We start from the raw sequence: 20,210 nt of genomic DNA, 5'->3' as shown, positions 1-20,210 counted from the left end.
TTTTAAGTGTTATAATCAAAATTACAAAATATAAATAATACCTTATTGAGAGTGGTGGAGTGAATGGGCACTGTGAAACCCGGCAACCTAGTTGGTGCTAAATCCCACAGATTTTTATCTGGAAGATGAGGTTTAATGGTCCTCACTTTTTGCGTGGGGATTTTTTATGGATTAAAATTTTATGTGATTTTAAAAATTTGATCAAATAGAAAAGAGAAAATAAATTCATACATTAAATCAAGGTATTTAAAATGGAGGAAAGAAATAAAATGAAAAAATGGCAATTTAGTTCAGAGTCCGTTACAGAAGGACATCCTGATAAAGTTTGCGACCAAATATCAGATGCCATCTTAGATAAGATTTTGGCAGAAGATAAAAATGCGAGAGTGGCGTGCGAAACTATGGCATCCACAGGAATGATAGTTATAACTGGAGAAATTTCAACAGAAACTTATGTGGACTTTGAAAAAACTGCAAGAGAAGTCCTAGAAGATATTGGATACAACAGGGCAAAATTTGGTTTTGATGGAAGAACTTGTGCAGTCCTTTCTGCAATCAAGGAACAATCTTCTGACATAGCCATGGGTGTTGACAGGTTTAAAGAAGAAGGAGTAGATGAACTTGACTCCTTTGGAGCAGGAGATCAAGGTATTATGTTTGGATTTGCCTGTAACGAAACTGAAGAGTTAATGCCACTTCCAATTTCACTTGCCCATAAGCTATCAAGAAGATTAACTGAAGTAAGAAAGAATAGAACTCTTGACTACCTAAGACCAGATGGCAAGACTCAAGTCACAGTTGAGTATGAAGAAGACAAGCCTGTAAGACTTAAAAATGTTGTAGTATCATCTCAACACGCTCCCGGTGTACCTATGGAACAAATTAGGGAAGACATTATTAGAGAAGTAGTTGAAAAAGTTGTGCCAAAAAAATTCATTGACAAAGATACAGAATTTTTCATTAACCCAACTGGAAGATTTGTTATTGGTGGACCGATGGCTGATGCAGGACTTACTGGTAGAAAAATAATTGTTGATACCTACGGCGGTTTTGGAAGACATGGCGGTGGAGCCTTCTCAGGAAAGGATCCAACAAAGGTTGACAGGTCTGGTGCCTACTACGCAAGATACATTGCAAAAAATCTTGTGGCAGCAGGGCTCGCAGATAAAGTTGAAATTGGACTTGCCTATGCAATTGGTATTGCAAGACCAACTTCAGTTTATGTAGAAACTTTTGGAACTGGTAAACTATCTCATGAAGAAATCGAAAAAATTATTATGGAAAACTTCGACATGAGACCAGCTGCAATTATTCGTGACCTTGACCTATTGAGACCAATCTATAGACAAACAGCAACCTATGGTCACTTTGAAAGAAATGATTTAGACCTTCCTTGGGAAAAGACTGACAGGGTAGAAGACCTTAAAAAGTACCTAAAATAAGCCTGCGTTAAAAATTAAATTTGGGGTAATATTAAAGTAGCGGTTAAAAAAGACTAACTTAGTATGCTATAATTAAAGAGTAAATTTATTTTTAGAGTCGAGAAGAGGATGGTTATGAAGAAAACTTTTAATTATTTTAGAGCGAACCCATGTGGAAATATAACAGGCTTTGTTGTAGCTCCTGTCTATCCAGGATATAGAAAAGCCTATACAGACTGTATCATTGACCAAATAGATAAGGATGTAGAACAAGTTGGATTTATTTCTCCAGCCTATGAAGGCGCACCACTTAGGATGGATATGATGGGTGGAGAATTTTGTGCTAACGCAACAAGAGCTTATGGACTTTACTCTGCAGGCTTCTATGATACTGATGGACTTGTTGATATTGAAGTTTATGTAAGTGGTCATAAAGGAACAACAGATGTAATTGCAGATGTTAAAAATCAAAAGGCTTATGTTGCCCTTGATGGTCCTATTGGAAGAGAAAACTTAAGAATAGATAGCAAGGACTGCACTCTTATTAAGCTTAATGGTATTAGTCACTTAGTTGTTGAAGAGGAAGAAGACAGAGACTTTGTAGATAAGGCTCTTGAAGTCCTTAAAAAAGATCACAAGGACGAAGCATACGGGGTTCTTTTCCTTGATAAAGAAAAACTTGATATGATTCCTTACGTTTATGTAGAAGGTTCTGATACCTTATTTAGAGAAAGCTCTTGTGGATCAGGAACTATTGCTGTAGTAAACTATCTTGAAGAGGATATTGCAAAACTTGGTGAAGATTATAAAATTTCTATCAAGTTTAGTTGTTTATAAAAAATTTTTATTTATCTCTTGTCTTTGTTAATAAAAAAAGAAGGGGTTTCCCCCCTCCTCTTATGGATTAATCAAATCCAAATTTATCTCTCATTATTTTAAGTTCTTCATCAGTAAGGTCGTTTTCATCAACTGGCTCTTGATTTTCTTCTTCAGCCATTTTCTTCTTGTGCTCTTCCACTATCTTGTCGTGTTCAGCAATAACTGCTAAAGCCACATCTTGTGGTATTTCAATAGATTTCTTTTCTACTTCAGAAAGTTCAACCTTGCCACCTACGCAGAATTTCTTTCCATCTTCAAATTTATAAACAAAAACTTCAAGTTCTCCTGCTTCCAGGGACATAAATTATTTTGTTCCAGGGACTCCCTTAGTGGCAGAAAAAACTGTTAGGCTCTTAATAGATAAAAAGGAAGAAATAAATATTGTAAATGGAATTTCTTTTATTGAACCAGTTCTTGCAGGAGTTGGGAGAGATGCCGTTGATGGACTTTTATTTTTAGATTCGGATGCAAAGAAGTTTGACTTTGATACCAGGCGTGACACCATAATAACTCAAGTCTATAACAAGAGGATTGCATCGGACTTATCACTTCTTCTCCAAGAAATTTACAAAGAAGAGGACATGGCTTATGTAATTACCAACGCGGGTCTTGATGATGAGATTGTGAGAAAGGTTGAGATTTATAAACTTCCAAGACTTGATGACTATAATCACCAGTCCTGCATCTACATCCCAAGGACAAGTGGCAAAAACTTTCAAATAATTATGGGTCAGTTGGAAAATATTTTAGAAGGCAAGGACCTTTACTTAGATGATGAAAATTTCGAAAAGATTAAAAATCTTTTAATAGAAAAATCAAAGGGAATTTCCATGGACTATGAAGAGGAAATTGACACTTTAATCCTGTCTTTATTCATGCTTTTCTTAAAGGAAAGAGAAGGTTTAGTGGATTTTCGTGAAATATTTGATGAAATCTATAAAAAATTGGATAAAATAGCGATTATTTTAAAATAAATGTAGAAAATAAAGTGAACTTAGGTTATAATTGTAACAGTCTTAGCAATAAAGCCCTAAGGAGTCTTACATATCAAAGACTTACAAGGGTTTGTAACTAAGGAAAGACTATAGAAAATTCTTCAAGGAGGATATAAAATGAACAAATCAGAATTAGTAGCAAGCATTGCAGAAAAATCAGGTCTTACTAAAAAAGACGCTGAACAAGCTTTAAACGGATTTATTACTTCAGTTCAAGAAGCTCTTGCAGACGGAGAAAAAGTTCAATTAGTTGGATTTGGAACTTTCGAAGTTAGACAAAGAAAAGCTAGAGAAGGAAGAAACCCTAGAAATCCAGAAGAAGTTATTAAGATTCCTGCATCTAAAGCTCCAGTTTTCAGATCAGGTAAGGCTCTTAAAGAAGCTGTTAATAAGTAAGAAAAGGAAGGACTTATGTTTCTTTAAACTAGGTGATGAAGAAGCATAAGAACAATTTTTAGTACAGAATAGTGCAAGGAGGTTTTAAGTCCCATCTTGCACTATTTTTGTATTAAGATAGATTATAGAAAATAGGATTCACAGTTATAAAAAGTGGTAAATATAAAGTTGAAGGATATTATAATTCTGAAGTATATGATCCTCAAGGAGGGTATATAACTACAGTACACTGGAGTGGAAGAAGGTAAATTATAATGCTTAGATATTTTTTAACAGACAAGTATACAATTTTATACTTTACACTACAAATCTTGTACCTTATAGCTATGTATACAAGTTTCAAAAAAGATAATAAAAAAACAGCGATAGTATTTATGTTAATCTTAATAATATTTAATTATATTTACTTATCAATAAATTATGTAGTTAAGTGGTAAAATTAAAAGGCTTTAGTAAAGATTAAACACTTATATAGAACTAGATTTTCAAAAGTAATGTAAAAGAAAGCTGCTTTTTCCAGTTTTACAAGAGCTAATGTTGGAAAAGGGAAATTATGGATATATGGTTTAAAGAGAAATCTTAGGCCATATATTTTTATGCCCAAATTTTGCCTAAGTATTGATATTTTCTTCTCCATTTGTTATATTCATAAGTGGAGAGGATTATGAGATTAGACAAATTTTTAAAAAACTCAAGACTTATTAAAAGAAGGACTGTAGCTAAAGAAGCTTGCGAAAAGGGCCTCGTAGAAATTAACGATAAGGTTGCCAAGCCATCAGATTCCGTTAACATTGACGACGTTATTTCACTCCAACTTGGCGAGAGAAAAATTAGGGTCAAGGTTAAGGTCATTTCTGATGTGAATTCCAAGAAGGATGCAGAAACTCTTTATGATAGGATAGATTAATTGACGATAATAATCTAATTGTATATAGGTGGGAGAGACTTATGAAGGTAAAAAGAAGAAGATTTCCCTTGGCTCTTGCCGTTATAATTATAGGGTCTGTACTCTTTGGCTCAGTAAAAATTGGCAAGTCAATATCTCTAAGGAATCAAAAACTTGGGATTATTTCTGCCAACAATAGAGAGATTTCTAATTTAAAACTTGAAATAGATAATCTAAATTCTGAACTTGAAAATTCTTCCTCTGCTGATTTTATTGAAAAGGTAGCAAGAGAAGATTTGGGCATGGTTAAACCAAGAGAAGTTATCTATGTTGACAAGAATAAGGATAAGACTGAAAATACTGATAAGGGTATTTAAAATAAAATTTAGGAGGAAGTTATGGATTTATCGCCAGGCGATATAGTTGAAGGTGTAGTTACTAAGGTTGCTAAGTTTGGAGCCTTTGTTGATTTAAAGGATGGCAAAAGTGGTCTAGTACATATTTCTGAAATTGCAGATACTTTTGTTAAGAATATCAATAATCACATCTCAGAAGGTGATGAGGTTAAGGTCAAGGTTCTTAGCATTGATGAAAGGGGGAAAATTGCCCTTTCAATTAAGGATGCCATTGAAAAAAAAGAAGAGTCTAAGAATGAAAAAGTAGACCAAAGATTCGAAGACATCTTGAACAAGTTCCTCAAGGAAAGCAATACAAAGCTTGACGAAGCTAGAGCAAGATACAATCAAAAGACAAAGAAGAAGAATTCTAGAAATTAGTAGTGGTGACTATCTTTTGATAGTTTGCCACTTTTTTTTATTTTAATTATGGATAAGATATTTTACGAGAACTTAATAAAACTAAATATTATAAAAAAATCTGACAAGCTAAGTCTTGGAGTTTCTGGTGGAGCTGACTCCATGTATCTCTTTTATAATTTTATGGATTTAAAAGAAGATTGGAATCTTGATATAATAGTTTGCCACCTAAACCATGGCATAAGAGAGACTGCCAAGAGGGATGAGGAATTTGTAAAAAAATCTTGCCAAGCTTATGGAATAAAATTTATAAGCAAGACAGTTAATATGGATGAATTTGCAAGAGAAAAAAAATTTTCATCGGAAGAAGCTGGAAGGATTTTAAGGTATGAATTCTTTAGAGAAAACTCACAAGGGAGGAAGATTTTAACAGCTCACAATGCTAATGACAGGGTAGAGACAGTTCTTTTTAATATTATGAGGGGGACTGGTCTCAAGGGTCTTTCAGGTATAACTCATGTTAATGGAGATATCTATAGACCTCTAATAAATATTAAGAGGGAAGAGATTGAAGATTATCTTCACAAGAATAAGCTCCAATACTTTGATGATGAGACCAACTTTGAAGAAATTTACACGAGAAATAAAATTAGGCTTGGACTAATTCCAGAACTTAAAAAATTCAATCCATATATAATAAATTCTCTTCTTAGACTTTCTGATAACGTAGAAGAAGCTAATGAGTTTATAGGAGAAATTCTAGAAGAAAATTATAATAATTGCCTGGGAGATAATTTTTTAATTCCATCTGAAATAATAAAATTAAAAAAGCTTATCGCCCAAGAGGTAATAAAAAAATATTTAGAAGAGAATTTTTATAGTGAAAATATTTTAAACAGGTTCAACATACTTGCTATTTATGACTTATGCCTTGGCGACTCTGGAAGACGAATTGATCTTGGAAAAAATATTTCTGCTAGAAGGTCTTACGATAAGATTTATATCGAAGAAGTAATGGGTCAAGAAGAAAAGACAAAGAAGGGATTAAGTATTGGAAGAAATGCAACTGACTTTGGAGAAATTTTTATCACAAGAGATGGAGAAGAAAGTCCTGAGGATTCCTTTATAAAAGTAATAGACTATGATAAAATAAAAGGTAGTCTTAAGGTTAGGAAGAGAGCCCCAGGGGATAGGTTTAAACCACTGGGTATGAAAAATAGTAAAAAGCTAAAGGATTATTTTATTGATAGAAAAGTTGACAGGCTATTAAGAGATGAAATAGGTCTTATATGTGATGACGAAAAAATCATTTACATACTTGGGATGGATATCTCAGAAGATGTTAAGATAGATAAAAAAACAAAAAACAAACTCGTTTTGGAGGTTAAGAATGTCAGATATTAAAGCAGTTCTTTATTCTGAAGAAGAAATCAGAGCAAAGGTTAAAGAGCTTGGTGAAAGAATAACAGAGGACTACGAGGATAAAAATTTATTCTTGCTTGGAATCTTAAAGGGATGTGTTCCCTTTATGGCAGATATTATGAGAAGTATTGACTTGGAGCTTGAATACGACTTTATGGATGTTTCCAGTTACCAAGGCACAAGGTCCATGGGTGAAGTCAGGATTCTAAAAGATATTTCAACATCAATAGTTGACAAGGATATATTAATCGTAGAAGACATAATTGATACAGGTGTGACTCTTTCATACTTGACTAAAATTTTAAAGTCAAGGGGAGCAAGGTCCATAGAAATTGTAACTATGCTTTCAAAGCCATCTAGGAGAAAGGTTGACCTACCTGTTAAATACAATGGATATAAAATAGATGACTATTTTGTAATTGGTTATGGAATGGACTTCAACGAGAGATTCAGAGGACTTCCTTACATTGGGATACTAGATGAGTCTGTCTATTGTAATAGTGAGGAGTGATATTATTGAATAAAAAATTTGGAGGAGCCGGATTTTATATTATCCTGATCCTTGTGTTAATACTATCTATTAAGTTTTTTGGACCACCAGCAAATGTTGTGGAAGAAAAATCTTTTACAGAGTTTGTAACTGAACTTGAAAAGGACAATGTAAAGTCCGTAAGCTTGCAAAATGGAATTGACTCCATTGCCAGCGTAAAATTAAAAGATGGTGACACTTTTAAGACTATAATACCACAAGAGGCAGCAGATACTTTTTATAAGGACTACCTAAAGGAAAAATCTGATGCTGGTACTATTAATGTAGTTTCAAGTCCAACTAAGCAAACTTCTTTCCTTGTTGAGTGGGTTCCAACCCTTCTTATGTTTGTCTTAATTGTTTTCTTCTGGTACAGGATGATGCAACAAACTGGTGGCGGAGGAAAGATGAGTTCTTTCGGCAAGAGTAAGGCAAAATTAATTAACAAAGAAGATGGCAAAAATTTAGTTAAGTTTAAGGATGTTGCAGGCTTAGAAGAAGAAAAGGAAGAACTGGAAGAAATTGTTGACTTCTTAAGAGATCCTAAGAAATTTATAGATATGGGAGCCAGAATACCTAAGGGAGTCCTATTAGTAGGTCCTCCAGGAACTGGTAAAACTTATCTTTCAAAGGCTGTTGCTGGCGAAGCAGGAGTTCCTTTCTTTATAATGAGTGGATCTGACTTCGTAGAAATGTTTGTTGGTGTTGGTGCATCAAGAGTAAGAGACCTTTTTGAATCTGCAAAGAAAAATGCGCCTTGTATAATTTTTATTGACGAAATTGACGCAGTGGGAAGAAAAAGAGGGACGGGTCTTGGCGGAGGCCATGATGAAAGAGAACAAACTCTTAATCAACTTCTTGTTGAGATGGACGGTTTTGGAACTAACGAAGGTGTTATAGTTATGGCTGCAACAAATAGGGCAGACATACTTGACCCAGCAATCCTAAGACCAGGTAGATTTGACAGGACAGTTTATGTTGGCAAGCCGGACGTTCGTGCAAGAAAGGCAATACTCAAAATTCATTCTAGGGACAAGAAGCTTGCTGATGACGTAAATCTTGAAGTAATTGCAAAGAGAACATCAGGCTTTACTCCAGCAGATCTTGAAAATCTAATGAATGAATCAGCCCTACTTGCTGCAAGACGTGGCGAAAATGCAATCTCGATGGAAGATGTTGATGAAGCATCAATAAAGGTCCAAGCAGGTCCTGCAAAGAAGTCTCGTGTTGTTTCAGAGAAGGAAAGAAAGCTAACAGCAGTTCACGAATCTGGTCACGCAATTGTATCAAGACTTCTTCCAGAAGAAGATTCAGTTCACATGATTACAATTATTCCAAGGGGAATGGCTGGTGGTTTTACTGCGTACCTACCTGAAGACGATGTTTCTTTTATGACAAAGAGGAAGATGGAAGCTTCCATTGTATCTCTTCTTGGAGGAAGAGTTGCCGAGTCCCTTGTCCTTGATGATATTTCAACTGGTGCATCAAACGACATTGAGAGGGCTACAAAAATTGCTCGTGCTATGGTAACCCACTATGGAATGAGTGAAAAGCTTGGAACAATTAATTATGATTCATCAGAAAATGAAGTTTTTATAGGAAGGGATCTGGGACGTTCAAGAGATTATTCTGAAAGAACTGCAGCAGAAATTGATGATGAAGTTACAAGAATTATAAACGAGGCTTATACAAAGTGTAAGAAACTTTTAAGTGATAACTTAGACAAGTTGCTTGCATTATCAGATGCCCTTCTAGAAAAGGAAACAATTTACTCCAAGGACTTTGAAAAAATTTTTAATGGCGAAAAGCTTGATGAAGAATCAATTGACCTTGATGACACGATAAATGAAGATGACTTATCCGATGAAGCGAAAGAACTCATCCACAAGAATGATAAGAAGGATGAAGTGAATAAGGAAGATTCAGAAGATAGTGAAAGTTTATAAAACGAAAAAAGCTCCGAGAGGAGCTTTTTTCGTTGTCAATTTTTAATAGCTATGTCATTGGAGAGTTTAAATTATGTGTAATAGATTTTAAATTTTAAAACTATTGATTTGTTTAGTTGATAAAATAATTAATTTAGCCTTAAGTAACAAGTCCTAATAAATGAATTAAGAACTAAAACTTGCTTATTAAAATACTATTTTTGAATTTTAATTACATAATATGGACCGAAAATATAATTCTTTAAATGTATTTGAGTTTAATTAATGAAAAATGAATATAAGATTTGAATTCAAATAATATTTTTATAAAGATGATTTGTGAATGAAAATATAATTAAAAATTAAAATTTCAAATAATATGTGTAGTTATAAAAACTTGCAATAAAAAAATGGAGTCGTGCTCCAGTTTTTGGCTCTATGTCAAATATTGGGGGGGACTCGTTAACGTGAGTCTTTTTCTCAATCATCAATGGTCTCCAGAACAAATTTCTGAGCGATTAAAAATGGAAGGTTTTAGTTACAAGATTAGCTATAACACCATTTATAGAGGAATCTATGACGGTTTATTTGACGAACCTGGGATATCTCATAGAAATAGAGCTGTTATATGAAAGGTTAGGCACAAAGGGAAAAGTCGCCATACAAAGAACTATGAAGAAAGAAGAGGGAAAATTGTAATAAGCAATCTAATTACAGAAAGGCCTCAAGTAGCTAAAGACAGAGAATAAATTGGAGATTGGGAAGCTGATACTGTATTAGGACAAATAGGTAAAGCTTGTATAGTCATATTAACTGATAGAAAGAGCAGATATTTACTTTGCAAGAAAATTACAAAGAAAAACTCTACATAAGTTAAAAATGCTATAATAACACTATTAAAAAAACAACCATTAAAGAGCATAACTCCAGATAGAGGAAAAGAATCTTCGAAGCATCCAGAAATCAGTATTGAACTAAATTTAGTTGAATTTTATTTTCCATTTCCACATCACACTTGGCAGAGAGAAACAAAGGAAAATACAAATGGATTGCTTAGAGAGTATTTCCCTAAAACAAAAGATATTGATCAAACAGATGAGTATATTGAATCAAAGGTAAAAGAAATTAATTTGAGACCTCGCAAATGTTTAAATTGGAAAACCCCTTATGAAGTATATCATTCAAGTGAGTTGCACTTGACTTGACAATTCAAGACATAAAAATATATGTTAGAGATTTACTCACCAACAGATATTTTAGATCCTTTTTAATTCTCATTATTAATAATTGACTTAGAAGATTTTTTCTTCTTTCTACTTGATTTTGACTTGTTGCTGTTGTTTTCGTTGTTTGATGATTTCTTTTTTCTTTTCTTCTTGTCATCATTATTATTGTTGTTGTTGTTGCTATTGTTATTATTGTCAAGCTTCTTATCTTCTCTATTCTTTTCTTCAGAAGCTCTGTAGAAGCCGTACTTGTTAACATAGTGAGGCTTAGTTCCGTCAGCAAAGATTTCTCTTCTGCCACCTGAATACTTAGTGTAGATACCTTCAGGTTCTTCGAACTTCTTGCTGTCAAGATCTTGGTGAACAGATCTCATAATTTGCTTCCATAGATAAGCTGATTGAGTTGATCCAAAGGCAAGTTTTTGATTTTTGTCGTTACCAATCCAAACTGAACAAGTGTAGTAAGGAGTGTAACCAACAAACCAAACGTCCTTCTTGTCACTTGTTGTACCAGTCTTGCCGGCAACTTCTTGACCAGGGAAGGAGGCATTTCTACCTGTACCACGTCTTACAACATCCTTTAGCATATCTGTTAAGATGTAAGCATTTTGTGTAGTGGTAATTTCTCTCTCTTTAGGATTAACTTGGTAAATTACATCACCAGTGCTTGATTCGATTTTTGTAATTACATAAGGGTTGGCATACTTTCCTTCGTTGGCAATTGCAGTGAAGGCACCAGCCATTTCGAAAGGACTTATTCCATAACTCATACCGCCAAGTGTAAGAGGTGCATAGTCTATGTCGTTCCATGTTGGGTTGTCCTTCTTTTCAACTATTGTAGAAACTCCAATTGATTTTAAGGTATCAACCATCTTATTAAGAGATTCTTCATCGTTGTATACCTTAGAATATGTTGAATTTTTATTTACTTTTGCATCCTTATCGGCAGAAATATCTCTGGCAACTTGGTAGGCACCAACGTTTGATGATTGACGAAGAAGATTTCTTATAGTTGTCCAACCTTGGTAGTGGTTGCCTGCGTTCTTAGGTGAATGGCCGAATAATTTTTCTGGCATCCTTTGGTCTAGGTAAACATCACCTGCAGTTGCTCCGTTGTTAAGAGCTGTAAGGTAAACTGAAATAGGCTTAATTGATGATCCGGGTTGTCTTGGAACAAGAGCCCTGTTTAAAAGTCTACCTCCACTTACATTTCTACCACCAACAAGGGCCTTAACTTCGTGAGTTTTTTGGTCGATGATGACAGACGCAACCTGTGGTTGGATGATTCCATTCTTGTCTGTGAAGCCGCCATAATAATATTTTGGATTGGAAACAACTTCTTCAAGAGTTCTTTGCATATTTATATCCATTGGAGTATAAATCTTTAGACCTCCATTAAAGAGTTTGTTTGTAGCTTCTTCTTTTGTATATCCAGATTCTTTTAAAATTTTTATAGCATTCTTTTGAACAACATCTGTATAGAAAGAAGAAATTCCACTTTCCTTACGAGAGCCAATGTTGATTTCAATTTTTTCGTTTAAAGCCTTGTCGTGATCTTCTTTAGTAATTAGTCCTTGAGCAAGCATTCTCTTTAATACAAGTCTTTGTCTTTCTCGTGAAGTTTCATTAAAGACAGCCTTAACAGGAACTAGCATATCGTTTTGAATTTGAATTAAATCAAAGTTATCAACTTGTCCAAGTTCGTTTAAGTTCTTGGCAATTTTTATAATCCTGTCAGAGTTTGGCTCAGAGTTTTCATTTTTTGGAAGAAGAACAACTTCAATGTTTCCTAAGTCGTCTGAGTCTTCTATCTCTTTTGTGTTGTAAGGAGTGTACTTTTCTGGAAGGTTTGTTACACCAGCTATAAGGGCACACTCAGCAAGGTCAAGCTCTGAAACGTCTTTATTAAAGAAAGTTTTTGCAGCAGTTTGGACTCCCACAGTTCCCTTGGAGAAGCCTGCAGAGTTTAAGTAAGCTTCAAGGATTTGTTCCTTAGAAAGTTTTTCTTCTATTTGATAAGAATAGTAAACATCAGTTATTTTTCTCACTACACTTTTTGAGAAGGAAGTGTATAAGTTTTTGGCAAGTTGCATAGTTATAGTTGATGCACCTTGTTCAAAAGACCTAGTTTTCAAGTCATGAACTATAGCACCAGCGACTCTCTTGTAGTCAACGCCACTATGTTCAAAAAACCTTTCGTCTTCTATTGCCACTATTGCATTTACTAAGTTCTTAGGTATGTCCTCGTAGGGAACGAATTCACTAAACTGATCAGAGACAAGTGATTCAATTAGCTTTCCATCACTTGAATAGATCCTAGAAGTTTCAGAAAGTTGTGACCTATATTCTGATGGATCTATTACAGGAGCTTTTTTAAAAATACCTAACACAATTGATGTGACAAGTGAGCCTAAAATAATAATTGCGGCCACAACAATTAAGAAAAGTATTTTTATTACGCTTGAAAGTTTTATCATTCCACGAGGTTTATTGTTTCTATTGTCTTTCATAACAACCTCCTATTTTGTTATTATATCAGAATTCTTAGCATATAACTATAAATATAAATGAAAAAAAACCTCGCTGCGAAGCGAGGTTCTTTCGAGATTATTCTATTAATTATGAACTAAATTATTTGATTGCCTTTAAAATTCTTGGGGCAATGATAGCTGCTACTATAGCCTTTACAATGTCAGGTATAATGAAAGGAATCATTCCAACAGAAAAAACTTTTGAAATGTCCATGCCTTTACCCATGACAACATTTAAGATGTAGTCCATATATGGAAGTCCGATTACATAGAAGATAACTTCTGCAAGAACTAAGACCACCATAATTTTTCCAAAGTTTTTTTCGCCGTGAGCAAACTTAGATATAAATGCTGCTCCGATTATAAAAGCAATTAAGAAACCAAAGCTTGGTTTCAATACAGATTGAAAGCCTCCAGTTAAGCCTGCAAAAATTGGCACACCAATTAGCCCAAGTAGGACGTAAATAAAAACTGTAAGTCCTGCGTAAAAAGGTGTAAGTAAAAGTCCAGCCATAAATACAAAAAAGTTTTGTAGTGTAAAGGGAACAGGTCCAATTGGAATAGAAATAAAAGCTCCCACTGCTATAAGTGCTACTAAAAGTGCGATCTTTGTTATGTCTTTTGTTTTTATTTTCATTTTTAACCTCCAGAGATATCTTACACAATGTTTACCTAAGTGTCAATAAGGTTAACCTAATTATTTATTTGAAGACTTAATTTATCAATCTAAAGAAAATAAATTAGTTGAAAGTGTTTGTCTTAAAATATATAATGAATACAATTTGTTAAATAGAGGTGTAAAAGTGTTATTAGTAATAGATGTAGGAAATACTTCCATAACTTGGGGTGTCTTTAAGGGAAGTGAGCTTGTCAATGATTTTAGGACTTCCACTGTGAAGACTAGGACATCTGACGAGTATGGTCTTATCTTTATAAATACTCTTCTTCATGCCAACATAGATCCACAAGATATTGAAGACGTCATTATTTCTTCGGTTGTGCCAAACCTTATGCACACACTTCCTTCTATGATTATAAAATATTTTAACAAGAGTCCAATGGTTGTAAGCACAGACCTTGAACTTGGACTTAACATTAAATACGATAATCCAAGGCAAGTTGGAGCAGATAGAATTGTCAATGCCGTTGGAGCTATAGAACTTTATGGCGAGCAATCAATTATAGTTGACATTGGAACTGCCATGACTTTTTGTGTTGTAGATAAAGAAAGAAATTATCTTGGGGGGCTTATCATGCCAGGGATTGGAATTTCTGCTGAAGCTCTTTTCATGATGACTTCAAAGCTTCCTAAGATAAAAATAATTGCGCCAAAAAAGTTATTCAAGCTGACACAGTTGGTGCAATGCAAGCGGGACTTTACTACGGCTACACTGAAATGATTGATGGGATTGTTGCAAAGCTATTGAAAGAATTAAACTGGAAGGAAGAAGACACTAATATTATTTCAACTGGTGGCTTTTCAACAATGCTAACTAGGGATTCAAAATATAATTTTATTATTAACAAATTTTTGACACTTGAAGGTTTAAAAATTATTTATGAAAAGAACAACAAACTTGAAGGAATAGATTGAGAGTGATTTTTTGTTAAAGATTTTAGCTCCCATGGCAGGCTATACAGACATAGCCTTTAGGGAAGTGGCTACTGAAAAGGGTGCAGACATAACTGTAACTGAAATGGTGTCGGCCATGGCACTTGTATATGAAAACAAAAAAACTATAGACCTCTTGGACATATCTCCCAAAGAGAAGAAAGTTGCAGTCCAAATCTTCGGCAGTGACCCAGATGTCATGGGTGAAGCTGCAAGAATTTTAAATGATTACGACTTTTCTTATGTAGATATAAATATGGGCTGCCCTGCACCAAAGATTGTAAAAAATAATTCAGGCTCCCATCTCTTAAGTAACCCATCATTGGTCTACGATATTGTAAAGTCTGTTGTAAAAAATTCTAACAAGCCTGTAACTGCAAAGGTCCGTAAGGGAATCGGTGGAGTATCTTCCATGAAGGCCATAAAAAATATTGAGGCGGCAGGAGCAAGCTTTGTCACAGTTCACGGAAGGACGAGAGAAGAATACTACACAGGCAAGGCTGACTGGGACTTCATAAAAGAAGTAAAGGAAAATGTAAAAATCCCTGTCATAGGAAATGGAGACGTTGACAGCCCAGAAGATGCCATAGAAAAAATAAATTACTCCAAGGTTGATGGACTAGCAATAGGTCGTGGTGCAATAGGAAATCCCTACATCTTTAATCAAATCGAAGAACTTATAAAAACTGGGGACTATTATAAGCCAAGTGACAAGGAAAAATTACTTTTAATGATTGATGAGCTTGAAAGAAAAATTTCTTACAAGGGAGAGAAGCATGGCATACTTGAAATGAGAAAGGTATATGCAGAATATTTTAAGGGCATGAAGGGCTCTAAAGAAGTTAGGAACAAGCTAAACAACTTAAAGGACAAGGAAGAGATTTTAAAAATAATAAGTAACTTTAGAGATAAAATTTAAATTTTTAAACTCTTCAAGCTAGGCAGAGTTTATTTTTTTATAAAATTAAAAAAGTTGATGGAAGTCTTCTATTCACTTAATCTTCTTGACATTTAGCTACCTATAAATTATAATGGCTTAGATTAAAAGGTTTTGTTAAAGGCGGCTGACGCCTTATTTTTTATATGATTGAGGGAGAGAGAGTTTTGGAAAAAAATATATTTTTTACACCGGAAGGTTTAGAAAAAATTGAAAATGAAATTGAGTATTTAAAAACAGTTAGAAGAAAAGAAGTTTCTGAAAGAATTAAGGTAGCTCTTGGCTATGGTGACCTTTCTGAAAACTCTGAGTATGACGAAGCTAAAAACGAACAAGCACAAGTTGAAGAGAGAATAGCTAAGCTTGAAATGATGGTTCGTAATGCTAAAATTATAGATGAAAAAGATTTAAATACAGATGTTGTTAACATTGGATCTAGTGTAAAAGTTAGAGAACTTGACACAATGGAAGAAGACGAGTACACAATTGTTGGTTCGGCAGAAGCAGACCCACTAGAAGGAAAAATTTCTAACGAATCACCAGTTGGTTCAAAACTTATTGGCAACCGTGCTGGGGATGTAGTTGAAGTTGAAGTTCCAGATGGAATTATCAAGTACGAAATTTGTGGAAGATTTATTGCAAGTGAAGAAACTATTAGAGAAATATTGGGCAAGGAACAAGTGGCAATTTGCTACCAAGATGCGCCAAATGGTTCAGTATTAAACGTTGAAGCACTTATGTCAGAAGACGGAAGGATTCTTGGTAAGATGGGACACAGCGAAAGATTTGTAGAGAATACTTTCAAAAACATTAGGGATATGGAACTTGAAGATATCTTCACAGCAGGAGTAGAATTCTTTAAGGCAGACTAAGTTTAAAAATTTATAAAATTAAGTGGGGGCTAGTTTTCTAGTCCCTTTAAAATACAAATTTTTAGGAGTATAATTTAATAAAATAAAAAATAAAGAGGGGGAGAAAATGTTACTTAAAGAGATTTTTGACGAGATAGATAAGAGACAAGATGAGATGGTAGACCACCGTCGTCACATTCACGAAAACGCAGAGCTTTCCTTCGAAGAGTTTGAGACTGCGAAATACATCGCCGACTACTACAAGGACAAGGACGTGGAAGTAACAAAGAATATGGGGGGTAATGGACTTAGGGTTGTCATTGATACAGGTAAGCCTGGCAAGACTATTGGACTTAGGGCAGACTTTGACGCCCTTCCAATTCATGAAGAGACGGGACTTCCCTTTGCCTCAAAAAATGAAGGAGTAATGCACGCTTGTGGTCACGATGCCCACACAGGCTACTTAATGCTATTAGCAGACATCTTGCTAGAAAAGAAAGACCGACTAAGGGGTAAGATTGTAATTATCCACCAACACGCAGAAGAGACACCTCCAGGAGGAGCAAAGCAAATGATTGAAGCAGGAGTCCTTGAGGGAGTGGACAATGTCTTTGGTATCCACATAATGTCATCAATGGACTATGGAGTAGTTCAATACCACAAGGGCAATACCCAAACAGGTAGGTCAAAGTTCGCCATCAATTTCCAGGGGGTAGGTGGTCACGGATCTATGCCCCACTTATCAAATGACTCCATAGTTGCAGCTTCACACTTTGTCACAGCAGTTCAAACTATTGTATCAAGAAGGTTGTCTCCCTTTGAAAACGGAGTTGTCACAATTGGTTCCTTTGAAGGGACAGGAAGCTTTAACATAATCAAGGATTCAGTTAGAGTAGTTGGAGACATCAGGGCTATGTCTGAAAATACTAGAGAAACAATTGAAAGAGAAATAAAAAGAATTGCTAAGGGAATTGGTGAAACCTTTGGTATGGAAGTCCAAGTAGAATGTAAAAGCGACTACCCAGTCCTCTACAACGACCCAGTCATGACAGATCTTCTAGTAAATGCTATTAAGGATGCAAGTATAAAGGAAGTAAAAGAAGTTTCCGATGGAGGGCAACAACCACCATCAGAAGATTTTTCCTACTATGCAAAGGAAAGACCATCTTGTTTTTACTACGTTGGAGCAAAAAAAGAAGATGCACCCTACCCACACCACCATCCAAAGTTTGATATAAGAGAAGATGCTATGATAGTATGTGCCAAGACCATGGCAGCAGTAGTAGTAAAGTATTTAATGGAAGATTAATAAAATAAATTTTTGTAGCTGATTCCTTTATGGGTCAGCTATTTTTGTTAAGCTTAGGTTAAATTTCTGCAATCTTCTCCACTGACAAAAATTTTATATTATAATCATAAATGCAAAGGAATTTTTCTTATTTTATAAAGGAGGATGTTATGGATCCTGTTAAGAGAATTAGTGAGATGGAAAAGATTTTAAATGATCACAATGATTTGATTGAAGAACTAAGGGCTGCAATTGAAAAATTTGCTGACCACCAAGATGAATATATGAAGCTTAGCAATTATTACAGCTCTCAAGAATATTTTGATGACCTAGAAAGGTATGACAAGGGCGAGTTACCAGAAGACCTTCTCTGTGGAGTCCTTTCTGAAGATGCTGTCTTTGACCTCTTTGGCGAAAACTTCAACCTTGCCATTGAAATGCTTGAGCTTGCAACTGATGTAATTAAATATCGTTAAATAAATAAGTCGCAGGATTTTTTTATCCTGCGGCTTATTTTAAAATTTTTAGTTAAAGTTATTGCTTATAAATTCTCTTATGGCATTATTTATAAAACTTAGGACTATGGATGCTAAGAAGGCTGTCCCAAAGCTTCCAATGTGGGCTGTGGGCACAAGGCTAAAGGCAAGGTTAAGGACCACTGCGTTAACAACAAGTGAGAATAGGCCCAGACTTAAGAGCGTAATTGGGAAGGATAAAACCTTTAGGATTGGTTTTATTGTAAGGTTAACCAGTGAAAAGATTATTGCCATTGACACAAAGGCACTTCCCTTGTCAAAGTATATATTTTTAAAAATTAGGTCTAGCAGGTAGAATGACAAGGCATTTGCCACTAGAGAGCCAAGTATTTTTTTCATTTCTTCCTCCTTTATGTATCTCGTATTCTTATTATACACTAGACTGGGATTTTGTAATAGCTTCTTATATATAAAAATACCCTCATTACTGGTTTACCAAGTAAAGAGGGTACACACTACAATTTACGATTTTTATTTTTTATTCCATGCAGTGATTTTATCCATGTAAGGTTTAAGTTCTTTTACATCGCCTGGGTTAAATACAGGATCTTTTCCTTCTTTAAGTTGTTTCATATAGTCATTATAAACACCAACAGAGATCTTTCCTAAGAATATTAATACAACTAATTTGACCACCCTTGATTTTAAAAGTGTAGAAAAGTCCAATTCCAAGTAGTAGTGGTATAAGCAGATATGTATAAATAGTGTCACTCAAAAGACCAGTGGTCATTGAGAAGGCATCAGCATACATTTTCTGCCCAAGTAAATTTCCTATGTCGTGAATAGTTTGAATTATAGTTTCCATAATTACTCCTTATAAAAATATGTTTAAATTTAGATCGTTTGACAAGATTTTCAAAAGGTTCTTGCCACGGATTGAGTTTCCTGACTCATCAAGTCTTGGAGAATAAGTGCAAATTCCACATTTACCAGGTACAATACCAAGTATAGCTCCGCTGACGCCACTCTTTGATGGAATTCCCACGTTTAGAAGAAATTCGCCACTCTCTTCATACATACCGCAGGATGCCATTTGTGCAAGGACAATTTTAACTGCTTCTTTTGAAACCATTTCATCGCCTGTCACAAGATCAGAACCACCATTAGCTAGAACCGAACCACCATTAGCTAATTCAGTTGCATTAATTCCTATGGAACAATTTCTTATATATAAGTCCAATACTTCATCAGCATTTAATGAGAAAATTTTCTTGCTCCTTAGGTAGTAGGCAATTGACTTATTGACATCAGTAGTTTCCATTTCAGAAGTATAGACCTCTTTTAGGAAGCTTATCTTGTCGCTATTTGATAATTTTTTTACCATATTAAGAACTCTTTGGAATTTTTCGTCCACGTCCTTACCCACTATTAACGATGCTGTTGTAATGGCACCAGCGTTTATTAATGGATTAGATGGCTTGTCATCTATTGGTATTAGAGAATTAAACTTGTATTTAGTTGGTTCAGTTCCAACTTTTTCAAATACATCTTGTATAGTGTTATCTTTTAAAGCCATTATAAGTGATATAACCTTTGAAATAGATTGCATAGAGAAAACAGTATCCACATCACCGAAGTTGTAAACATCTCCTGTTGTAGTTACAATGGATAAGGCAAATCCATTTGGCTCAACATTGGCGAGTTCTGGTATGTAAGTTGCTAGCTCGCCCTCTCCAATAAATATCTCACTCTTTTTTATGGATTTTTCAATTTTTTCTATTATAGCTTCTTTTTTTAAAAAACATAATTCACCTCCTTATTATTTAGCTGGAAGTTAATTGTACAATAAAATGAAATCGATATCAATATTTTTTTAGTTTAACAATTTATTCGAGTTGGTAGAGAAATTACAAAATCAAAATGAACTGTGATAAAATATTTTTATAAAAAATCTAAGGGGATGATTTTTTGAGAAAGTACAGTTATGGATCTATTCTATTAATTCTTATAGTCAATGCAATACTTGTTGGAATCTTGCAAAGTATTTTTGACGGGAAATTGTCAGCTCTTGTTGGTGTCCT

The 20,210-nt window shown here is 34.5% G+C and overlaps 18 protein-coding genes across 18 annotated transcripts; 14 read left to right on the top strand and 4 right to left on the bottom strand.

Annotated features, from left to right (window-relative positions):
* Positions 1-269: 269 nt before the first annotated feature.
* TVAGG3_0446960 (S-adenosylmethionine synthetase family) lies at positions 270-1,442 on the top strand (the record flags this gene model as incomplete). The annotated part of the gene is made up of 1 exon (XM_001307946.1): positions 270-1,442. One exon carries the CDS (start codon positions 270-272, stop codon positions 1,440-1,442), a length of 1,173 nt encoding a protein of 390 aa, XP_001307947.1.
* A 114-nt stretch (positions 1,443-1,556) lies between these two features.
* TVAGG3_0446970 (diaminopimelate epimerase family) lies at positions 1,557-2,243 on the top strand (the record flags this gene model as incomplete). The annotated part of the gene is made up of 1 exon (XM_001307947.2): positions 1,557-2,243. A coding segment is annotated over one exon (687 nt), but the record flags the coding sequence as incomplete, so codon positions are not given.
* A 350-nt stretch (positions 2,244-2,593) lies between these two features.
* On the top strand, positions 2,594-3,274 carry TVAGG3_0446950 (YabN, N-terminal domain-containing protein; the record flags this gene model as incomplete). The annotated part of the gene is made up of 1 exon (XM_001307949.2): positions 2,594-3,274. A coding segment is annotated over one exon (681 nt), but the record flags the coding sequence as incomplete, so codon positions are not given.
* Positions 3,275-3,412: 138 nt separating this feature from the next.
* Positions 3,413-3,854, top strand: TVAGG3_0446940 (DNA-binding protein, HU-like; the record flags this gene model as incomplete). Its single annotated transcript, XM_001307950.2, has 1 exon — positions 3,413-3,691. The coding sequence occupies one exon, from the start codon at positions 3,413-3,415 to the stop codon at positions 3,689-3,691; it is 279 nt and encodes a 92-aa protein (XP_001307951.1).
* A 501-nt stretch (positions 3,855-4,355) lies between these two features.
* On the top strand, positions 4,356-4,598 carry TVAGG3_0446930 (ribosomal 50S subunit heat shock protein YabO/RcqP; the record flags this gene model as incomplete). Its single annotated transcript, XM_051234441.1, has 1 exon — positions 4,356-4,598. One exon carries the CDS (start codon positions 4,356-4,358, stop codon positions 4,596-4,598), a length of 243 nt encoding a protein of 80 aa, XP_051104171.1.
* A 41-nt stretch (positions 4,599-4,639) lies between these two features.
* TVAGG3_0446920 (septum formation initiator) lies at positions 4,640-4,954 on the top strand (the record flags this gene model as incomplete). Its single annotated transcript, XM_051234440.1, has 1 exon — positions 4,640-4,954. One exon carries the CDS (start codon positions 4,640-4,642, stop codon positions 4,952-4,954), a length of 315 nt encoding a protein of 104 aa, XP_051104170.1.
* Positions 4,955-4,975: 21 nt separating this feature from the next.
* On the top strand, positions 4,976-5,353 carry TVAGG3_0446910 (bacterial PP-loop family / ribosomal protein S1 (RPS1) domain protein; the record flags this gene model as incomplete). Its single annotated transcript, XM_001307951.1, has 1 exon — positions 4,976-5,353. The coding sequence occupies one exon, from the start codon at positions 4,976-4,978 to the stop codon at positions 5,351-5,353; it is 378 nt and encodes a 125-aa protein (XP_001307952.1).
* Positions 5,354-5,401: 48 nt separating this feature from the next.
* On the top strand, positions 5,402-6,736 carry TVAGG3_0446900 (tRNA thio-modification; the record flags this gene model as incomplete). Its single annotated transcript, XM_001307952.1, has 1 exon — positions 5,402-6,736. The coding sequence occupies one exon, from the start codon at positions 5,402-5,404 to the stop codon at positions 6,734-6,736; it is 1,335 nt and encodes a 444-aa protein (XP_001307953.1).
* Positions 6,737-6,860: 124 nt separating this feature from the next.
* On the top strand, positions 6,861-7,265 carry TVAGG3_0446890 (guanine phosphoribosyltransferase protein; the record flags this gene model as incomplete). Its single annotated transcript, XM_001307953.1, has 1 exon — positions 6,861-7,265. The coding sequence occupies one exon, from the start codon at positions 6,861-6,863 to the stop codon at positions 7,263-7,265; it is 405 nt and encodes a 134-aa protein (XP_001307954.1).
* Positions 7,266-7,627: 362 nt separating this feature from the next.
* TVAGG3_0446880 (metalloprotease M41 FTSH family) lies at positions 7,628-9,256 on the top strand (the record flags this gene model as incomplete). Its single annotated transcript, XM_001307954.1, has 1 exon — positions 7,628-9,229. One exon carries the CDS (start codon positions 7,628-7,630, stop codon positions 9,227-9,229), a length of 1,602 nt encoding a protein of 533 aa, XP_001307955.1.
* A 1,219-nt stretch (positions 9,257-10,475) lies between these two features.
* TVAGG3_0446870 (penicillin-binding transpeptidase) lies at positions 10,476-12,527 on the bottom strand (the record flags this gene model as incomplete). Its single annotated transcript, XM_001307955.1, has 1 exon — positions 10,476-12,527. One exon carries the CDS (start codon positions 12,525-12,527, stop codon positions 10,476-10,478), a length of 2,052 nt encoding a protein of 683 aa, XP_001307956.1.
* Positions 12,528-13,065: 538 nt separating this feature from the next.
* TVAGG3_0446860 (BioY family protein domain-containing protein) lies at positions 13,066-13,479 on the bottom strand (the record flags this gene model as incomplete). The annotated part of the gene is made up of 1 exon (XM_001307956.1): positions 13,066-13,479. The coding sequence occupies one exon, from the start codon at positions 13,477-13,479 to the stop codon at positions 13,066-13,068; it is 414 nt and encodes a 137-aa protein (XP_001307957.1).
* A 300-nt stretch (positions 13,480-13,779) lies between these two features.
* On the top strand, positions 13,780-14,365 carry TVAGG3_0446850 (Baf family-related transcriptional activator / type III pantothenate kinase; the record flags this gene model as incomplete). Its single annotated transcript, XM_001307957.2, has 1 exon — positions 13,976-14,365. The coding sequence occupies one exon, from the start codon at positions 13,976-13,978 to the stop codon at positions 14,363-14,365; it is 390 nt and encodes a 129-aa protein (XP_001307958.1).
* A 225-nt stretch (positions 14,366-14,590) lies between these two features.
* TVAGG3_0446840 (tRNA-dihydrouridine synthase) lies at positions 14,591-15,496 on the top strand (the record flags this gene model as incomplete). The annotated part of the gene is made up of 1 exon (XM_001307958.1): positions 14,591-15,496. One exon carries the CDS (start codon positions 14,591-14,593, stop codon positions 15,494-15,496), a length of 906 nt encoding a protein of 301 aa, XP_001307959.1.
* A 164-nt stretch (positions 15,497-15,660) lies between these two features.
* Positions 15,661-16,107, top strand: TVAGG3_0446830 (transcription elongation factor; the record flags this gene model as incomplete). Its single annotated transcript, XM_001307959.2, has 1 exon — positions 15,661-16,107. A coding segment is annotated over one exon (447 nt), but the record flags the coding sequence as incomplete, so codon positions are not given.
* Positions 16,108-17,823: 1,716 nt separating this feature from the next.
* On the top strand, positions 17,824-18,129 carry TVAGG3_0446820 (protein of unknown function (DUF4298); the record flags this gene model as incomplete). The annotated part of the gene is made up of 1 exon (XM_051234439.1): positions 17,824-18,129. One exon carries the CDS (start codon positions 17,824-17,826, stop codon positions 18,127-18,129), a length of 306 nt encoding a protein of 101 aa, XP_051104169.1.
* Positions 18,130-18,805: 676 nt separating this feature from the next.
* On the bottom strand, positions 18,806-18,994 carry TVAGG3_0446810 (amino acid carrier protein family; the record flags this gene model as incomplete). Its single annotated transcript, XM_051234438.1, has 1 exon — positions 18,806-18,994. A coding segment is annotated over one exon (189 nt), but the record flags the coding sequence as incomplete, so codon positions are not given.
* Positions 18,995-19,003: 9 nt separating this feature from the next.
* On the bottom strand, positions 19,004-19,889 carry TVAGG3_0446800 (glutaminase; the record flags this gene model as incomplete). The annotated part of the gene is made up of 1 exon (XM_001295355.2): positions 19,004-19,738. One exon carries the CDS (start codon positions 19,736-19,738, stop codon positions 19,004-19,006), a length of 735 nt encoding a protein of 244 aa, XP_001295356.1.
* Positions 19,890-20,210: the final 321 nt, after the last annotated feature.

Source organism: Trichomonas vaginalis, chromosome V (genome assembly GCF_026262505.1).
Source record: "Trichomonas vaginalis G3 chromosome V, whole genome shotgun sequence".
NCBI lineage: Eukaryota > Parabasalia > Trichomonadida > Trichomonadidae > Trichomonas > Trichomonas vaginalis.
The sequence above is the reverse complement of the archived record's forward strand: the minus strand, read 5'-3'. Positions and strand labels throughout refer to the sequence as shown.